The 22,266-nt window shown below is 41.9% G+C and overlaps 1 protein-coding gene across 1 annotated transcript; it reads left to right on the top strand.

Annotated features, from left to right (window-relative positions):
- Window positions 1-276: 276 nt before the first annotated feature.
- LOC136434642 (histidine N-alpha-methyltransferase-like) lies at window positions 277-21,624 on the top strand. Its single transcript, XM_066427570.1, has 7 exons — window positions 277-1,207; window positions 14,676-14,857; window positions 16,560-16,768; window positions 17,385-17,591; window positions 18,803-18,921; window positions 19,809-19,941; window positions 21,053-21,624. Exons 2-7 carry the CDS (start codon window positions 14,685-14,687, stop codon window positions 21,238-21,240), a joined length of 1,029 nt encoding a protein of 342 aa, XP_066283667.1. The 5' UTR covers window positions 277-1,207; window positions 14,676-14,684; the 3' UTR covers window positions 21,241-21,624.
- The last annotated feature ends 642 nt before the right edge of the window (window positions 21,625-22,266 follow it).

Raw genomic sequence — 22,266 nt, 5'->3', positions numbered from 1 at the left:
ACTTTTTTTACGAAGAGTAATAGCAGAAATATACATGTATAGGTTCCATATAGACCATTCAGTCTGTAACTATGTTTTCTAATGGTGACAATCAAGAGAAACAAGCTACAAAATTAGTGCTAACTACAATAATGAGTAAAGCCTCGAAGACATGAAGGCATACATCGTAAGCATTGGTCACAACGAAGGCATCGTCTACTAGCACATAACGTGATAATTATAGGGATATCTGTATCGGTATAAATGGTAAGACCACTCTTCGGCGTAACACACAAGCCTCGCAGGCCCGCGGCGCTAATTACTCGGCGCGACAGCAGCTGGTTTTATCACCCTGTTACCCTGAACAACCTGTCACACCTAAAGCGAATACTGTAAATGCAAACACACACACACATACACACACACACACACACGCACACACACACGCACACACACACACACACACACACACATACACACGCACACAAAGGGAAGAAGGAGAAGGCAACCCCTTAGAACCATAGAACCCTATAACCATGCGGGGTCAATAACCTCGACGGTAGAAGAACACAGTATTTTTATAGGGATTTCTACATATTTGAACAGGCGAACGGGTCATTTATTGTAATAATTCGTCCTTGATATTTATCATTCCCCGTTTGTGGTAATTCTATGACGCTACGGCGTCATAAATGATAAGAAATGGGCACTTCTGATTACTGGACGTCATCTGGCTATATGATAATACCGGTTGAACGGGGAGGGGAAAGGTGTCCAAAGGTGGTTGTTTGGCTGCTTCTAGATCACTAGGCCATCATCTGCGCTTCAATGGTTTTGACCTGATTCACCTTTATAGCCAAAACAAAAACACACGGCTTTAACAGGATGAAAATCCGAGACTTTGTGTTTAGAAAATGGTAAACCATCGGAGTTAACAAGTTCAGAAAAGATGCAGGAAAGATCGCTTTTACATAAAGAAGCACTTAACGTCTTAGCACTTGGTAATAAATCATGAGCTTCAACGCAGGATGGAAAATTCCGCCATGTGAGGCCCATGCGTGTCCTACTGTTCCAGTTTTGAGGCGCATGCGTGTCCCGCTGTTCTAGTTTCACGCAAGTCTTTACAGATCTCCATACAGGCTGTCACAGTTGGCGAACAATCAGTCGTCAGGGAGACACTACCTGGCCGGATTCTTCAGGACATCCCTCTGCAACCGCTTTCCTAAAGGTATTTGTCTACATAGTTGTTAGTATCTAATATCACCGTACCTGGCATTCTAATCCACTGTAATTTTCATACAATAGCTCGTTTCGAGGTTTGTGCGCTACCGGTATTATGAACGAGTCTCGTTCGCGCACTGTATCTAATCATAAGTTTATACTAGTCTACCTGGCAACAGCGGAAAAAATGAAGACCGTGATTCTTTCTAATCGTAAACGAAAACCCTCGAATATAATGATATTCAGGAAAATTAGCTTGTGGTGCTATGAAAACTGAGAGTTTCAATGACGAGGTCTAAGACAAACGTTTCTTAAGCACGTGCGGGAGGGGACATGGACATAAGCCTTTGTCTAACTCGGTGTGCCATAAGCTAGGGTATTGGAAATCCGCGGGATAGTCGTGTGGATATCGTACGCGTACGGAGTAAGCCACCACAAAAGCGATATATCTCCAAAATTACCGTTGGTAAAAAAATTACTACTTGGTTGTAGTGATCATGAGGTGCAGGCGGACAGTATTGAACGTACCATTTCGTGCGGGGGCAGACGTGATGTATCGGTTCTGCCCTCTCTAAACGAAAGGACGAAACGGCTGAAACAGTCGATTCTACACAGGGCTATTAGCCTGCACAACAAGGAACTGTCATAATAGGGAACTGTTTACTTACTATGTTGACTGTCACTAAACCACGTGTGTGGTTTCCTCGCCTCAATAAGTATTATACTCTTGATATCAAATGTTCGGTGCGTGATGTGTATATTCATTATTTGTTCAATTCAAAAAAATGTAAGCAAACTCATGATACTTTTTCCCCTGCTCATGTACGTGGTGATAATGATAAATAAAGATTTCCCATTTGTCTGTACATCAAAATAGGTTATTTTGTGTAAAACCTCTGTATGTCAGGGTGTTACAGTGACATACATTGTTTGACATATATACGTTGCCATGGTTTTCGCTCAAGGCTATGGAAAATTCCAGACTTGATTATTTAACACATTTATTTAGTTAGTATTAGTAAAACATGCCAAAACACGAAGTAAGAAAAAAAGTTGTGCTAGTGATTTTTTGTAAGAGTAACTCTCAGTAATCACTAGTAAGAAATTTTCAAATCTCTTACTAGTGATTTAATGAGTTAGCATGCCTCTAACTCATTAAATCACTAGTAAGAGGTTATTAAAATCACCTACTAGTGATTTAATGAGCTAGCATGTCTCTAACTCATAAAATCACTAGTAAGGAATCATTTAAATCTCTTTCTAGTGATTAAATGAGCTAGCATGCCTCTAACTCATTAAATCACTAGTAAGAGGTTATTTATATCACTTACTAGTGATTTAATGAGCTAGCATGTCTCTAACTCATTAAATCACTAGTAAGGAATCATTTAAATCTCTTACTAGTGATTAAATGAGCTAGCTTGCCTCTAACTCATTAAATCACTAGTAAGAGGTTATTTATATCACTTACTAGTGATTTAATGAGCTAGCATGTCTCTAACTCATTAAATCACTAGTAAGGAATCATTTAAATCTCTTACTAGTGATTAAATGAGCTACCATGCCTCTAACTCATAAAATCACTAGTAAGGAGTTATTTAAATCCCTTTTAGTGATTTAATGAGCTAGCATGCCTCTAACTCATAAAATCACTAGTAAAGGCATAATTAAACCTCTTACTAGTGATTTAATGAGCTAGCATGCCTCTAACTCATAAAGTCACTAGTAAGGAATTATTTAATTCCCTTACTAGTGATTTAATGAGCTAGCATGCTTCTAACTCATAAAATCACTAGTAAGGAATAATTTAAATCCCTTACTAGTGATTTAATGAGCTAGCATGCCTCTAACTCATAGAATCACTAGTAAGGAATCATTTAAATCCCTTACTAGTGATTTAATGAGCTAGCATGCCTCTAACTCATAAAATCACTAGTAAGGAATAATTTAAATCCCTTACTAGTGATTTAATGAGCTAGCATGCCTCTAACTCATAGAATCACTAGTAAGGAATCATTTAAATCCCTTACTAGTGATTTAATGAGCTAGCATGCCTCTAACTCATAAATTCACTAGTACGAAATCATTTAAATCTTTTACTAGTGATTTAATGAGCTAGCAAGCTTCTAACTCATAAAATCACTAGTAAGAGATTATTTGAATCCCCTACTAGTGATTTAATGAGCTAGCATGCTTCTAACTCATAAAATCACTAGTAAGAGATTTTTCAATTCTCTTATAGTGATTTAATGTGCTAAACCCTGTGCGGCTGGGCCAGCTGAAAGTATTAAACGGTCGTCGTCACTACGGACCAGATTCAATTACACCACACAGCCCTGAGCTGCCGGCCATATGGGCCTCATGTGTTACCATTGGTACGCACGAGAAGAGGCCCAAACGTGTCCATCACGTAAGTCTGGGAATGTACTAACGATACGGTTATCTATTACCAAGGAGCCATATCGCTGCTAGTCAAAGTATAATCTGAACAAGTGCAACTACACTCTTTACATTACCGTTTCTCGCTTTTCCCACTGGTAAGTAACAGAAAGAGGACGTTTTGAGGCGGTTTACCTGGGTTTTTGAACTTCTTTTCTTTCTTATTATGTCTCCCGATCGAGAGCGCCTCGCCCCCGTTACCTACTCTCCAAGCAGAGGTTGGTGGGAAGATTGTGACCCCTTTATCTTATGCCCCGTCTCTTCAATTCTTGTCCGCTCTCCCCACCAGCGGGTAGCGGACAAAAAACGGGGTCGGGCATTCGATAAAATGGTCACAATTTCCCCCACCAATATCTGCTTGGAGAGTACTGGCTAAATAAACATGCCTCTAACTTATTAAATCACTAGTAAGAAATTATTTAAAAGTGATTTAATGAGCTAGCATGCTTCTAACTCATAAAATCACTAGTTAGAGTTTATTTGAATCTCTTCCTAGTGATTTAATGAGCTAGCATGCTTCTAACTCATAAAATCAGTAGCAAAACGTTAATTGAATCCCTTACTAGTGATTTAATGAGCTAGCATGCTTCTAACTCATAAAATCACTAGTAAGAGATTATTTGAATCCCCTACTAGTGATTCAATGAGCTAGCGTGCTTTTAACTCATAAAATCACTAGTAAGAGATTATTTGAATCTCCTACTAGTGATTTAATGAGCTAGCATGCTTCTAACTCATAAAATCAGTAGTAAGAGATTATTTGAATCCCCTACTAGTGATTTAATGAGCTAGCATGCTTCTAACTCATAAAATCACTAGTAAGAGATTATTTGAATCCCCTACTAGTGATTTAATGAGCTAGCATGCTTCTAACTCATAAAATCACTAGTAAGAGATTTTTCGATTCTCTTATAGTGATTTAATGTGCTAAACCCTGTGCGGCTGGGCCAGCTGAAAGTATTAAACGGTCGTCGTCACTACGGACCAGATTCAATTACACCTCACAGCCCTAGCCTGAGCTGCCGGCCATATGGGCCTTATGTGTTACCATCGGTACGCACGAGAAGAGGCCCAAACGTGTCCATCACGTAAGTCTGGGAATGTACTACCGATACGGTTATCTATTACCAAGGAGCCATATCGCTATTAGTCAAAGTATAATTTGAACAAGTGCAACTGCACTCTTTACATTACCGTTTCTCTCTTTTCCCACTGGTAAGTAACAGAAAGAGGACGTTTTGAGGCGGTTTACCTGAGTTTTTGAACTTCTTTTCTTTCATGTCCACGAACGTGGCCGCCCTCGCCCCGACCCCCGCTACGTACTTCTGCGATCGGCTCATATCGTTGACCAGTTATGACCTCACTCGACAAGAAAACGAAAATACACTACTGCATGTAAAACAAATAGATGAATAGTAACTGTTAACTTGAGATTTACATACACTATCACTTCAGTCAACGTTAAATCCATTACACACGGGACAATTTTCCAGTGGATTACGTTCAATGTGGTTGAAATAAAGTTTACAGCTGATATATTCGGAGTTAAGTTCTAATCAACCAAGACTTCAGCATACCCAAATGACATTGATATTCTTTCCTTACTGCTCTAGACTAGTTGAAAAATGTTGGCTTTCTTGTTAACAGGATTACGTTCCAACATCTGTTCCTAGACAATGGTGTACTGACTTCTTATCATGGTTTGCCATCTCATCTCATGTTGCGTTAAATCGAACCGTTAATCATGTCGCTTGTGGAGGAGACACGGCAGACATGTGTTTTGCTCACTTTTGCGATCGGATGATGTCCTTCATCTGTGTCGCCCGCACTAGTATGACGACATCCCCTGTGTGTCATATCATATTGAGAACACCGGCAAATTTAAGCCTATTTTCACCCATATTGTGGACTGTACCCTGACGAGTATTTGTGTACGGCAAATTACTTATAAAAACAGCATATGGGATTGTAAGGAAGGCGGGGATGTTAGCGTTCCTTCTGTAATGGATCTTGCTGGTGGGGTGACGAAGAAGATGACGAGACGACGGAAGACGAGACACAACACGCAGCTAAATAAAAGACGTCTTGACACGTTCAATCCTTGAAATCAACTGTCTTTATTCAAGTGAGGGCGTTCTGCGAACGCGCTCGTTAAAACGTTCACGTTCGGCGAACGTACGAAAGAAATAGAAACAAATAAACAACAATTAGCATTTTACGTTCCATTGCGGCAACGGCTACCATTGCGTCACACATTCTTTGCGTCACACATTCTTACACCTATGTTGTGTCTCGTCTTCCGTCGTCTCGTCATCTTCTTCGTCACCCCACCAGCAAGATCCATTACAAAAGGAACGCTAACATCCCCGCCTTCCTTACAAGATCATATGACACAGGTCGCGTAGTTTGTTTCTGGATAAAATAATACGATCAAAGCCAAAGTAGATTCTTTTGGGTAAGATCAGGGCTTTCTACGTCGGAAACAGTCTAGATCTCCAAGCAGAGGTTGGTGGGAAAAATCGTGACCGTTTTATCAATATGCCCCGTTTTTTGTCACGATCTTTCCCAACCTCTGCTTGGAGAGTAGGAAACAACATGACTGACATAAACCCCCTGACAGCTGGAGTTTGCGTTATACCTGATGATGGATGATATATGACAATATATCTGTTTCAAAAATACGGAGACAAAATACGTGACGTTTTTTTCAAAATACGTGACGTTTTTGCTTAAAGACAGTTATTATTTGTCATGGGTTTCCTACGTTGCAAGTTGCGTTCAAAACATGGGACCTCGAGTCCAACACTTTCTTTTCGTTCAGATCAGGACATTTTTTGTCATCAATGAGCCACTAAAAGGACAGCGAAACCGGCCTCCACTGACGTACTCTGCAAGCAGAGGTTGAATGGGCAGATCGTCACCGTTTTATCACATGCCGTTTTAATTTTTTCGCTTAAATCAAAATTAAAACGGCATATGATAAAACGGTGACGATCTGCCCATTCAACCTCTGCTTGGAGAGTACACTGACTGACTGCTCCGGTTTGGGGCGTGGTAACGCTGTGGTGATCATGTGTCGTGCCGCGGCGGGAACAAGCCCGCACCATGTTTTTCCACCTAATTCGATTAGATTTAGCGTTAAATTCAATCAAGCTTATGTATGCGTGTCTGTTTCAGTGTTTTAGACAAGAGACTGCAGCTTCGCCTCGGGAGTTAAGTATTCTTGAATAGGTGGACAACAAAATATTTAAATCATCAATATTATGGTCTGTACCTCTGATTAGTACCGGGCACGGAAGTGGAGCCGCCCGGTCGCCACATGATCATGACTCACTTCAAGGTGAAAGTCGCTTTCATTTTATGGACTATGACAGACATGAACGTCTAACTAATCATGTGTTCTCTTTCAATCTGCGTTTCGCGCGATGACTTAGAGTTAGACATGTCAAGACTAATTCATGATGTTCCACATATGTTATCGGTCAGGATATTGTGGGAATGGCGGAACTGACATGCCACTTTGGTGACCATCAATTCATCACTGATTTTCACGGTGCAAGTAGAGGGCGATCAACTTAAAACACAAACCACATGCTGAAATAGTACTGTCTCTGTATCATGTCAGGAATTCAAACTCAATCCCTTACCACTGCAAAGCCCGCAACCCGTAATGAAAGAAGTATTCAGAAAAAAACAAACAAACAAACAAACAAGACTAGTCTCATTTTAGCAAAGGAGGCTCTTTTAGAAAGGCTTTTCCCGATGTCTTGAATATGCCACCCGACAATTCAGCCGTACATAAAGCTAACATGTCAGGCTTAGATTTATATAGATGTGATTTCCCGACTTGTCGAATTCACGGGGGAAAAATCCTTATTAGACTTATCATGACGGTACTATTAGATATCTTATGGGTCATAAGTACTGAGGCATGTAGGCACAAGGCACAGGGTAAACCGATTGTTATTTCTCTCTCCCTCTCTCCCCGTCGAGCTCGCTCGGACTACTAGTGATTTTATGAGTTAGAAGCATACTAGCTCATTAAATCACTAGTAGGGGATTCAAATAATCTCTTACTAGTGATTTTATGAGTTAGAAGCATGCTAGCTCATTAAATTACTTGTAGGGAATTTAAATAATTTCTTACTAGTGATTTAATAAGTTAGAGGCATGTTTATTTAGCCAGTACTCTCCAAGCAGATATTGGTGGGGGAAATTGTGACCATTTTATCATATGCCCGACCCCTTTTTTTGTCCGCTACCTGCTGGTGGGGAGAGCGGACAAGAATTGAAGAGACGGGGCATAAGATAAAGGGGTCACAATCTTCCCACCAACCTCTGCTTGGAGAGTAGGTAACGGGGGCGAGGCGCTCTCGATCGGGAGACATGATAAGAAAGAAAAGAAGTTCAAAAACCCAATGGCAGGTAAAGCGCCTCAAAACGTCCTCTTTCTGTTACTTACCAGTGGGAAAAGAGAGAAACGGTAATGTAAAGAGTGTAGTTGCACTTGTTCAGATTATACTTTGACTAGCAGCGATATGGCTCCTTGGTAATAGATAACCGTATCGTTAGTACATTCCCAGACTTACGTGATGGACACGTTTGGGCCTCTTCTCGTGCGTACCAATGGTAACACATGAGGCCCATATGGCCGGCAGCTCAGGGCTGTGAGGTGTAATTGAATCTGGTCCGTTGCGACGACGACCGTGTAATACTTTCAGCTGGCCCAGCCGTACAGGGTGTAGCACATTAAATCACTATAAGAGAATTGAAAAAACTCTTACTAGTGATTTTATTAGTTAAAAGCATGCTAGCTCATTAAATCACTAGTAGGAGATTCAAATAATCTCTTACTAGTGATTTTATGAGTTAAAAGCACGCTAGCTCATTAAATCACTAGTAGGGGATTCAAATAATCTCTTACTAGTGATTTTATGAGTTAGAAGCATGCTAGCTCATTAAATCACTAGTAAGGGATTCAATTAACGTTTTGCTACTAATTTTATGAGTTAGAAGCATGCTAGCTCATTAAATCACTAGGAAGAGATTCAAATAAACTCTAACTAGTGATTTTATGAGTTAGAAGCATGCTAGCTCATTAAATCACTTTTAAATAATTTCTTACTAGTGATTTAATAAGTTAGAGGCATGTTTATTTAGCCAGTACTCTCCAAGCAGATATTGGTGGGGGAAATTATGACCATTTTATCGAATGCCCGACCCCGTTTTTTGTCCGCTACCCGCTGGTGGGGAGAGCGGACAAGAATTGAAGAGACGGGGCATAAGATAAAGGGGTCACAATCTTCCCACCAACCTCTGCTTGGAGAGTAGGTAACGGGGGCGAGGCGCTCTCGATCGGGAGACATAATAAGAAAGAAAAGAAGTTCAAAAACCCAGGTAAACCGCCTCAAAACGTCCTCTTTCTGTTACTTACCAGTGGGAAAAGAGAGAAACGGTAATGTAAAGAGTGTAGTTGCACTTGTTCAGATTATACTTTGACTAGCAGCGATATGGCTCCTTGGTAATAGATAACCGTATCGTTAGTACATTCCCAGACTTACGTGATGGACACGTTTGGGCCTCTTCTCGTGCGTACCAATGGTCACACATGAGGCCCATATGGCCGGCAGCTCAGGGCTGTGAGGTGTAATTGAATCTGGTCCGTAGTGACGACGACCGTTTAATACTTTCAGCTGGCCCAGCCGCACAGGGTTTAGCACATTAAATCACTATAAGAGAATTGAAAAATCTCTTACTAGTGATTTTATGAGTCAGAAGCATGCTAGCTCATTAAATCACTAGTAGGGGATTCAAATAATCTCTTACTAGTGATTTTATGAGTTAGAAGCTTGCTAGCTCATTAAATCACTAGTAAAAGATTTAAATGATTTCTTACTAGTGAATTTATGAGCCTCTCGAAGCAGATGTCGGGAGACATGAAAGAAAAAAAATGTTCAGAAACCCAGGTAAACCAAGGACATTTATATATCCTTAAGTAAACCGCCTCAAAACGTCCTCTTTCTGTTACTTACCAGTGGAAAAAGAGAGAAACGAGTAACTTGTTCAGATTATGCTTTGACTAGCAGCGATATGGCTCCTTGGTAATAGATAACCATATCGTTAGTACATTCCCAGACTTACGTGATGGACACGTTTGGGCCTCTTCTCGTGCGTACCAATGGTAACACATGAGGCCCATATGGCCGGCAGCTCAGGGCTGTGAGGTGTAATTGAATCTGGTCCGTAGTGACGACGACCGTTTAATACTTTCAGCTGGCCCAGCCGTACAGGGTTTAGCACATTAAATCACTATAAGAGAATTGAAAAATAAGTGGATGTAAAGATTCTGTTATAGTGATTTAATGAGTTAGAGGCATGCTAGCTCATTAAATCACTAGTAAGTGTTTTAAAGATTCTGTTATAGTGATTTAATGAGTTAGAGGCATGCTAGCTCATTAAATCACTAGTAAGTGTTTTAAAGATTCCGTTATAGTGATTTAATGAGTTAGAGGCATGCTAGCTCATTAAATCACTAGTAAGGGATTTAAAGATTCTGTTATAGTGATTTAATGAGTTAGAGGCATGCTAGCTCATTAAATCACTAGTAAGGGATTTAAAGATTCTGTTATAGTGATTTAATGAGTTAGAGGCATGCTAGCTCATTAAATCACTAGTAAGGGATTTAAAGATTCTGCTATAGTGATTTAATGAGTTAGAGGCATGCTAGCTCATTAAATCACTAGTAAGGGATTTAAAGATTCTGTTATAGTGATTTAATGAGTTAGAGGCATGCTAGCTCATTAAATCACTAGTAAGGGATTTAAAGATTCTGTTATAGTGATTTAATGAGTTAGAGGCATGCTAGCTCATTAAATCACTAGTAAGGGATTTAAAGATTCTGTTATAGTGATTTAATGAGTTAGAGGCATGCTAGCTCATTAAATCACTAGTAAGGGTTTTAAAGATTCTGTTATAGTGATTTAATGAGTTAGAGGCATGCTAGCTCATTAAATCACTAGTAAGGGTTTTAAAGATACTGTTATAGTGATTTAATGAGTTAGAGGCATGCTAGCTCATTAAATCACTAGTAAGGGTTTTAATATTCTTTCTAGTAATTTAATGAGTTGGGATGCGCTGCCAATTGTTAACACAGGTAAATGCGGTTAACACGTGAATTGACTGAAATACTTTTCTGAACTAAATAAATGTGCTAAATAGCTAGAGCTTGTATATTCATTATTTGTTCAATTCAAAAAAATGTAAGCAAACTCATGATACTTTTTCCCCTGCTCATGTACGTGGTGATAATGATAAATAAAGATTTCCCATTTGTCTGTACATCAAAATAGGTTATTTTGTGTAAAACCTCTGTATGTCAGGGTGTTACAGTGACATACATTGTTTGACATATATACGTTGCCATGGTTTTCGCTCAAGGCTATGGAAAATTCCGCTGTTTGACCACATGGCGCATATCTATAGCGGCGTGACAATAGACTGCCTGAAAACTCGTAGTTTGAACGAATAAGTTTCAGTGGTTTAATTTTTGAACTGTTTCAAGCAAGGTAGCTGTATCCTTCCGTTAGGTACTCAGATGCAGGCCGTCTTTGTTACCTCCGTGAAGGGTATTGCGCTTGATTATGTTTTTGACCAACGGTCAGCTGTGTGTAAGATTCGAATTAGCGCACATCCACTACAAAAAGAAAACCAACCCAACCAACCCACTTACGATACAAAACTTGGGTCTCTTCATTGTCCACTGCCTTCAAAAAAGAAGTCAAACCCAACCATAGTCAACTTTAGTTAACATAGAACCTTCACAGTAGACTAGATAACTATGTCGATTCCCATGTAAACTTGTTTGTCTGCAATTAGCCTTCGGGCATGAACTTGCAATAAAGTTATCATTATGATATGGTAGCAGCTATAGCTGTAAATCACGATCCATTTGATGCATTTGAAAGTATTTTGGCATATCGTCTACTAGAATGCGCGAGATGATACATGTTGATTTTGGGCACCGTAGCAGTATTTCTAGGTTAGGCCACAGCAAGTAAATTTTATGGATGACATCCTCCGCAGACTCCAAAATTAATGAGATAGGGCGAAAAAAAAACAAGACGAGCCAAAAATAACAAGATTACTATATTTTCGAATTGTGAGATCAAACGTCTTGTTAAACAAGAGTTGAGGCAACGAAATATGATATCATGACCAACAGGTCTTTTGTTCCTGTATTCAACCAATGAGGTTTCATACATGATATATACATAATAATATAAAACCTCATTGATTTAATGTAAACATGTCCTTGTAGATGTGTATACATCTCAATAGACTAACTACAACAAATGCAGAAAAGAGCTTCTTGTACCATCCGAAGCAACTACACTGGGAATTCATATGCGATGAAACACCTTGTGAATACAGCTCAATTAACTAGACCCCCCCTCCCATTATTTATATAATGCCCTTGCTAGGACAAATGCAGAAAACAGATTGTTATTATACCATCATTGGCAGGAACTACACTGGGTATTCATATGCGATGAAACACCTTAGACTGTCAACATGAAACTGTTCTTGAAGATGTGTATACAGCTCAATTAACTAGACCCCCCCCCCCCCAATTATTTATATAATGTCCTTGCTAGGACAAACGCAGAAAACAGCTTGCCATACCATCGTGGGCAGGAACTACGCTGGGTATTCATATGCAATGAAACACTGTCAACGTTTACGACATACCTGCCAATTTTTGGCATGTTGATCACCGTCGGAGGGCAATGAAATTTCTTGTTTTTTATTTCGAAATCAGGCGAAAATTAATGAGCGCGCTGATGTCATCCATAAAAATTACTTGCTGTGGCCTTATGCAATTTTTTTTCATATTGTCAAAGTCACGACTATTTGGTTCAGGTGAATGTGAGATATACAGGGTGTTTCAGAGCCGCGAAATATAGTAAAACTCCAACCCAAGGAATGAAAAGTTTCACTTTGTCACTCCATGTGACGTAAATAATGAAGGACCACGGGATGAAAAAGTGTATACACAACCAGTAATATAGAATCACCTGCTGACGTTACTGTGAACATCTGTCACCTTTCTCAGCGGGTGTTAGCTGTAGATAGGCGTCTACATTAAGCATTCGTCTCCCGAATTTCTGTGAATTACTACAGCCGATGATCTCGAACGTGGTGCCAGATAATTACTTGTATCTCATGACACCGAAATGTGTTCTAGTCCATAGCTCATATTGTATGAACGTCTGCCAGGCTATACAATGAAGAGAGCAAATCCACGTATGGTAATGATATAAGCTTGTACTATGTTAGAAGTCAGGGAAAATATACATTTAGATGTTCGAGTTATACCCCCATTCCACTAGGACGGCGCTCTCTGTGACCAAAAAATTTAACACAGCTGCGCTCAACGAATTTCATAGATAAAAACACGAATCTTTTTACGCTTTGCGTTTTTGTTGTCTTTTCAGCCATGCTTTTATATTTTGCATGATATTCCAATTATGAAATCAAGGATTAATCGATTAGACAAATTCTACTTAGGTCGCAGCGAGAGCGCAGCGCGACCACCGTCTAGTGGAATGGAAATGTATTCCAATGATCTTCAATAAGCGAGAATTACGCTGATTCTTTCTCATCCCAGCGCCCCGAAATGGCGGGCTGCAGGAAAAAAAACACGTTGGGCAGACACCTCCCCCTCAAAACACTAAGCTCCGCCCCAAAGCACAGTATGGGATAACAGGCCTTATACAAGTCAGTGAAGGAGAAGTAGCTCTTTGCAAGGACATTATACAGGCTCTTTGGAACTGAATTCATATCGGCCACAGTCAGGATGTTCTACACGTAACAATAACGCATTTCTGGGTATCGTTTGCCAATCAATGGCTTCATTGTTCCTTATCAATTGTGAAGGAGTGACCTACTTTAACATGCTTTCATTATTTATGACCGGATAATTTGCTACTAGTTTGTGAATGTATACATTTTCATCCGAGCACCACACAACAATTTCGAGTGTCAGGTATGACCAAGACTTATGAGTAGCACTAAAAAATGTCATACTCTTCATGCGTTTTGATAAACCGACTTTAGCCAAACTCTGGCCTGACAAATCGCGCTAATAGCGGCCGGCCGGTCCTGTAACCGCCATCCCCCTAGTTTTTTGGGTGGAGGTCATCAACCTCCGGCCGAGAACTTGTGTATGTCTTGGGGTGGGGGTCATTAACCTCCGGCCGAGAGCTTGTGTAAACACAGGCTAGCCAAACCATACAATCCTACAATATCACCATTACGAAGAAGCGAGAAGCAGCCGAACCAATACGATAGACTACGATACTGGTACCAACATGTTTATGTTTCTAAACTTGTATTTAACATAGTTGGACAAAAATGTTCAATAAAGGTCTTAATTCATTCATTAACTAGACTATGGTATCCTAATCCTCCAGGGATGTCTATCCTAAACTGGTAGCAGCTTCACAATTGACCTCCTGGCTCCAGTTAGTTAACTGGGAGGTCCCGGTTCTATCTTGGGTCATGCTTAGGTCACAATTGCGCCGGTGCCCTTAGGGGGTGTAGTCCCGGCCGGGCCCCGAAGCCACAAATCTATCCCAGTGGGCTGCTGGGTATGTGCGGGGGCATGATTAGCTAACGGTGTCTATTTGTTACCGGGTCCTGCGGTGATTTTAAGTCCGAGTTAAAATGATTCGGGGTCCCGGTCGGGCCTAACAAATAGCCCGGCAGTCGCAGGGTGTCCCAGGGGGCCACCACGTAGGGTTCACGCCCGAAAGTGAAAAAAAATCCCCATTTTCCAATTGGGACCTAAGCATTGGGCGCTGCACCCTAATTTCTGAAAGGACATAAAATGGGGGCCTCAAGCACGTTAAAGAGGAAGGGCTAGCAACCCTTCCCTGTAGAAATATGCCCTGCAACTGACGCCCTATGTGTCGCTAGGCACCATAAGGTGTCGAACGGACAAACTTCACCCTCGTCCTCTGTTTTCTTTCATCAAGACTTTCAATATGGCGGTGCGAATTGGAATGACGTCACTCACACGTCACGTGGTGAGGCTGGCCCGGCGGTACAGTGACGTGTCTGGCGACTTGAGGTACGTGGTGTCCAGCCTCACGTCCGAGCGGAAACGTGTGCCGCATTGGTACATGTACGACACCAGGGGATCCGAGCTGTTTGAAGAGTGAGTGGGCTTTCACCATGATATTTCTAGATACTGTAGTGTAAATAACAAATGATATACAGTCAAACCCTTTGTCTCTTGAGCTGTGTCTAAGACATTTTCGGTCGTTTTCTTCTTTTAAGCATGGACCGCAATAGGTAGGGGAAATAATCTAATTCAGTTTCAATACAAAATGAATGACACTTTTTTAGAGGTAGTCTCTGAATACAACGACCTAGGAGTTTCGGCAACTGGTCAGTTATCCTGGAAATTTCATGTTCAAAACATCATCTCCAAAGCCAATTCAACATTGGGTTTCATCAAACGGTCTTTGGGCTTCCATGCCCCATTGCTTGTCAAAAAAGCTCTCTATGTGTCCCTAGTCCGAAGTAAACTAGAATACTGTTCGACGGTGTGGTCTCCCCACACTCGAGAACTAATAGAAAGGCTGGAGAGTGTACAAAGGCGAGGATCCAAGTTCATCCTCAATAGCTATTCCGCTGACTTCACGTATAAAGAAAGATTGCTTAAGTGTACATTTTTACCATTGTCATATAGACGTGAAATGCTAGATTTAGTCTTCATTTTTAAATGCTTCTTAGGCTATTACGAAATAGACGTGAACGATTACTTATCCTTTCCGCACCCTTTCCTAAGGGCATTCTCTCTGGCCAAATTGACCCCAAGAAAATGTCACACAGAGACCTTCAAGCACTCTTTTTTCTCAAGAATTGTCCGAATATGGAATGCCCTCCCAACAGAGATTAGACACCTCAGGCTAATTCCGAACTCTTCTACCAAACGCTTTAAGCAATCCATTTTAGAACATTACACATCTCTTCTGACAACACACTTTGACATCAACAACATATGTACATGGACTACCTCCTGTTAATGCTGCACAAGATAGACAAACCGTCCTTTTTCAATATCTTTGTTATTACATATACCACCATTATTGTCATTTTATTGTTATTATTGTTATTATTGTCATTTCTTGTATGTCTTGTGATATTAGTGATGATTCTTTATTTGTTTTTAAATGTACTCTGGAGGTGTTGGCCTTGTAAAGGATTCATTGATCCTGTTGCCAACACCTCTCAGAATTTTATTCTGTGAAGCTTAATAAATAAATAAATAAATAAAAAACCCCGCGGTAACACAACCCCACTGCTTGGCCATCTGATTTAAATTCCGTGGATCCGTGGGCCTGAGTTCGATCCTAGGGTCAACCCCAGCTCGGACATGTTGTAAGGGATTACATTCGACATTTCGGATGGTGATGTCAAGCCGATGGCCCGTGTATGAGGGAGCTTCAGGCATTCACCTCAAGCGTCAAACCTCTACACGTAAAAGAACACTTATCAAGAAAAGTAAGGGTGTCCCGGTGTGCTTGACTCGAGCAACAGTGAAGCCGCATTGCACTACTACTAGCTACTTGAAAAACAATATGCTTCACCTCCATTGAGAATGACTGCTTTAAGCCCCCCTCTCACTGGACCCGCGGCACGCTGGCGGCGTCGCTGCAGCCGATCGAATTGACAAAGCACTCAACGAATTTCATCGACAGAAAACGAATCTTTTAAAGCTTTATGTGTTTTGTTATGATATTCCCATAATAAAGTCAAGGGTAACACAAATCCAGTTTAGGACACAGAGACGCCGCCAGCGTGCTGGTCCAGTGAGAGGGCGGCTTTACCTTTACATTTACCTTCCTTTGTAGAATAGCTCGCAAGTCCTCCACCTACAACCTCTGGCAGCACGAGTACACCCTGCTGCAGACTCACATGAAGGACATCATGAGCGCCATGTCCTCTCCGGCCACGCTGGTGGAGCTCGGCAGCGGCGCATCCTCCAAAACCCGCCCCGTCATAGAAGCCATGATCGAGCGTCAGGGGGCGCTAACGTACGTGCCGGTGGACATAGCAAAAGGTGAAAAGACCATGTAAGAATATTATCTCCAAGCAGATCTATCGGTGGCAATGTCAGTATCCAACTGGGAAAAGCAGTATTATTGGCCAGCGAGATCTGCAAGCGCTCAACTTGATGACACCATTTTTTTAAAAAGAAATGCTCCTCCCTGCTTGAGTGCTTGCAGATCCCGGTGGCCAATAATGCTGCTTTTCCCAGTTGGATACTGCCATTGCCACCGATAGATCTGCTTGGAGATTAGTAAAAATGTAAAAGTGATCTCCAGTACAGCTCGGAAACAGTTGAACTACTCTTCCACTGGTCGTGACAGACGTTATGTACAGTATGCACAGGTCCATTTTACTAGCTCTTTTCGACGAGTACAACGAGCAGTGGACCACGGCTTGAGTCGTCATTCGTTCATTTTTAAAAAGTACAGTGCATGAGAAGCTCTTAAGTATTTAGTAGTTGCCAAGAAACTTACTGTGTTTACTTAATTTGTCCTCTATCTTTACTGTAATGATCAAAATCGGAGTTAAACCCTCTGCCTGCTGCAGTAGCCTTTTGGCAGCAAATATGTATCGGTTAGAGGGTTAGGCAGCAGAGAGAAGGTTCAAAAGCAACGATTTTTCCACAGACTACATCGAGGAAGTCTCGCGAGAACTGGAGCGAGAGTACAGCGCCCTGAAGGTGGAACCCTTCGGCGGGCTGTTCATGGACGGATTACGTCACGTCGCCGGTCGCCCGGAGCCCAAGCTGCTCCTGTTCCTCGGCAACAGCATCGGCAACGTGCCCATCGATGAGCAGGTCGACATGATGAAGGAGATCAGGACGTATCTCAAAGGTAAGTAGTAATTAGTCCTCTCTACCCAAAGCTAGCCTCCAACCAGGCCCAATGGATTGCAAAGACCGTATCCAACTGGAAGAAGTGCTTGTATAGCAATCCAAGGATTGGGTTGCAAAACGTACTTCCTCTGCCAGTTTGATACGGTCTTGATGCAACCTATAGATCTGCTTGGAGCAAAACGTACTTCCTCTGCCAGTTTGATACGGTCTTTATGCAACCTATAGATCTGCTTGGAGACTACCCAAAGCTACATTCAAGTGATCTGCACATGTGTAAAGGGCCCGGGCACATTCGTCGTACGATCGTCGTACGATTTCAAACTGAGAACTTTCTTGGGATAGTCGTGCATGTGCCGCACAAAATGCAGCTGTCTTGAAACCGAAAAAGGCTGTCCACAGCCTGCTTGAAAATCCCACGACATCAAAATCGTACTTTGACCTAAGACGAATGTGACGAAACTGTGATGTCCATTGTACACTTGCATTGGATGGAGACCGCTGGATGACCAAATGGGATTTGTAATACCTCAAAAGTATGATTTTAAAAGGCAACAAAACACACAAAACCTACACTTCTCTATCAATGACATTCGTGTGAACTAATAATGAGAGCTTTGATTTCTCGATGGTTCCTCGGTGGAAAGGGGGGATACATAACGATCCAGAAGGTGAATTTATCCAGGTGATCCATTTGTTTGATGGTAAATTTGATGGCAGGTAATGTATTTTTTAACTGGAAGATTTCTTGGGAGCGGGTGATGGCGAGGAAACATCTCTATTATATGCTTATCATACAGTCAATACTGCCAAAGAAGACCACTCGGGAGAGCGACAAAATCTGGTTCATGTGGACAGGTGGTCATTATTGACATGGTTCTTAATGCTTGTGCCAACGGTAAACCTGTATGTTGCATTTATGTGTTTGTATGCTTTGCAATGAACATGTTTTTACAGCAAAATATAAAACGGTCCAATGCTCTACATTTGCTAGGAGCCTGGTAAAAGAAGAAGTGTATGCTTGTTCAAACAATTGCCTGTTTTCTTCACTTGGTCTGTTCATGAGAGAGAAAGAAACCGCCATCGTCAAAACACTGGTACTTTTGCGTTAAACACACATTTTGTCTTTCACCATGTCATTAGCAGACGTAGAGAACTTGGTCCCTTTGGTTGTTAGTGCTTGTTACTGACAGTTTGCGTTTGCCCTCCCAGCCCAGGACCGGTTCGTACTGGGACTGGACCTGAACACTGACCGGGAGTCTGTGATGAAGGTTTACCACACCGGGGATCGCCGGCCGTGGCTGGAGAACATCATAGACAGACTCAACAGGGTAATACAATGTTGTTGTTTTGTTTTGTTTTGTTTTTCGAAAAAATTTTCTTGCATTTTCGATTATTATGATCCGAAACGTTCAAACTGGCCAGTGAAAATTTCTACGATTCTTTATTCTATTTATTGAAATTTTACAATCTACTATGTACAAATGTATTAAACAGTACTACCGTCACAAGAGATTAGCTCTTACAAACTACACATCGAAACAGACAGGCAAGCTGTTACAAACTAAATCTGTTCTCACATTTCTCTTGTCTTACATATCCATCACTTCAGTGATTTGAATAATTCTTGTATTTTTGAGTGGAATACTTTTCATATGTTTAAGTTGTTTCCGAAAATAATTTCATCAGGTTGGTAGAATATAGGATATAGGAGATTCTTTTTAGACAACCAGGTAATCTCACCTGCTAACGTTTCGATGTCTATCAGACACCTTCTTCAGAGCTTCTGATTGGAGTACTGCTTCTCATGATCACCGCTATAAGCAGCCGATGTAGGTGGGGGATACAAACGAGGGGGGTGCAAGCTTGGCCACGTTTGGGACAGTGTTTTCACCGCAAAAGCGCCACCTACATCGGCTACTTTTAGCGGTGAGAAGCAGTACTCCAGTCAGAAGCTCTGAAGAAGGTGTCTGATAGATATTGAAATGTTAGCAGGTGAGATTACCTGGTTGTGTAAAAAGAATCTTCTATATCCTGTTTAAGTTGTTGTTTTCTTATTTCCTACAAAATGCGGTTAGCAGCTAGGGGATAATACTAAGATAAATATCATCGATTCATCCATTGAGTCATTCATTCATTCACTCACTCACTCACTCACTCATTCATTCATTCATTCGTCCAAACATTCATCCAATCATTCCCTTCCTTCCCATCGCAGGACTTCGATGGGAACATAGACAAGATGAAGTTCGAGCCCACCACGGACTTCGTGCAGAACCCTGCCGAGGGAGACACGCCCAGCTACGTGGAGCGGTACCTCAAGAACACCGCCATGCAGCGTGTGCACCTCAGTAGGTGTTCCTCAATCTCCAAGCAGATCTACCGGGGGCAAAACAGTATCCAAAGAGACAAACAATATACATTGGCCACCGGATAGTATCCAAAGGGCCAAAACAGGATCCGTTGGCTACCCGATACTGTTTTGGCCTTTTAGGTCTTTGGATACTGTCTTGACAACGGCAGATCTGCTTGGAGATTAAGTGTTCATAACCTTCTGTATATGTATCTTTATAGCCGTTATAGCCACCCTTCGGCGTAACACACCAGCTAATCTCCAAGCAGATCTCCAACCTTACTGCGGATCAAAGCTAGGGGGAATCCGTATATGTTTTTGGTAGAGACGGCTTTCAAAATATCTGCGAATAGTTTCATCAGGTTGGTAAATCACTGGATAGCAAGTGTTAAAACTTAGCCGATGTTTCGGTGACGTCACCGTCTGTCACTCTCTTCAGTGCAATACTGACGGGTTGGTTCTACTTCGCACTGCAACTAGGTGTCGCTGCTGCAATGTGAAGAATGCAGTCCCAAACGTAACTTACTTTATTTTCCCCTCATTAAGGTTCATTACTTGAGCAGATTATTCACACTGCAGCAGCGACACCTAGCTGCAGTGCGAAGTAGAACCAGTCTGTATGCCCCCTTCTCACTGGACCCGCTACGCGTTGGTGACCTCGCTGCGTCCTAGATTGAATTTGAGTTAGCCCTGACTTAACAATGGGAATACCATGCAAAACGTACAAGTATGACTTAAAAGACAACAAATTACACAAAGGGTAAAAAGATTCGTTTCCTTATCGATGAAATTCGTTTAGCGCGGTGTCAAATCGCTCCGTCGCAGCAAGGTCGCCAACGTGTCGCGGGTCCACTGAGAGGGGGGCTGACAGACGGTCATCAAAACGCCACCTAGGTATTAACTCTCGGGTTGTGTACAAACAACTTTGTTATCCGTTTGGTTCTGAAAGTTTTGAAAGCATCGCGAGTATTGTGGTCTGTAACAATTATACCAGTATAGCCCCCATTCATTGTGCCACATACTGATCTGATGCCACATCGAGTTCTTTGGATGGATGCTTTAGGTGTCGGCATACCTTCCTTTTTATGTAACCAGATTCTTGATTACAGGAAAACTTGGCCTCGACATTGACTTCCCGGCTGGCGAGAGGCTCTATCTGTCCGACGGACCGAACTACAGCTGCAAATTCAGCGAGCATCAGGCGCGCCGCCTGGCGGAGAAAAGCAACTTTGCAGTGGAAGGTCTCTTCGCCAACCAAGAGGCCAAATTCTGTCTTGTGTGCCTGGCCCCAAAATGAATTTAAAGATCTGCGTCAATTTTATATGTTTTATATACTGGTGAATGGCTCACTGTGCAAGTTCATTACTTTAACGTCTGCCATTATGTTATTTCTTTTGCTGCCGTTTGTCAAAAATCCGTCTCGCAATTACCATCGTAACCATGCATGTTACTGTGTGGATGTTGTAATCTCCAAGCAGATCTACTGGTGGCAAGACATTATCCATGGGCGAAAACAATACCAGCCGGACATCAGGTACTGGCATGGCACCGGTACCTCTGCTTGGAGATTTTGAACGTTGTAGGGCTTTATAGCTCGAAAGATTCATGTAAACTTATGCTGGGTCAATATTTGAAATAACAAAATCTGGAGCAATAAAAGATTTCTCGACAAACCTCAAAACCATGCATTACTCATTGGTACCTGTTCACAGCATTACTACATGTCCGAATTGTTTTTGAGACAGTCCAGATGGTACAGTAAAAGTATGACCGGGGTATTGAAGGTCTATAGATTCTCGCATTTAGGTCACCAGCAGTTCTTTTGTCAAAATGTGTAATAACCCCAAGGCCTAGTCTGTGTAAAACACTACTTTCACTGACCAGGCCTCTATTGAGCCTGCAGGGGCATGATCAGTGGGAGGGCTGCTAGGAGCGTGTTTAAGGGCTTTGTAGTCAGGCTAGCCCTGGTAAAAAGGCCCCAAAACACCTCTGTGTAGTCTATGAAACACAAACACTCCTCTCTAAGGATCCAAGGAGCCCCTTCCCTCTCTGTGGGACGCAGACTCTCACTGTCCAGGGCTGGATGGAACCCCTCCACGTAGGGCATAACCAGGGAGGGCTGCTAGGAGCGTGTTTTTTTTTCAGGTTAGCCCTGATTAGATATAAGGCCCTGAAATACCCCCTGTGTAGTCTATGAAACACAAACTCTCACTCTCCAGTGCTCTATGGAGCCCTTCCTGTCGGTGGGACACAAACTCTCACTCTCAAGGCCCATGTCTGTCCGTCTGTCTGGCTGGCTTACTGGTTGGCTGGCTGTCCGTCC

This window comes from Branchiostoma lanceolatum, chromosome 5 (assembly GCF_035083965.1).
Source record: "Branchiostoma lanceolatum isolate klBraLanc5 chromosome 5, klBraLanc5.hap2, whole genome shotgun sequence".
NCBI classification, from domain to species: domain Eukaryota; kingdom Metazoa; phylum Chordata; class Leptocardii; order Amphioxiformes; family Branchiostomatidae; genus Branchiostoma; species Branchiostoma lanceolatum.
The sequence above is the reverse complement of the archived record's forward strand: the minus strand, read 5'-3'. Positions and strand labels throughout refer to the sequence as shown.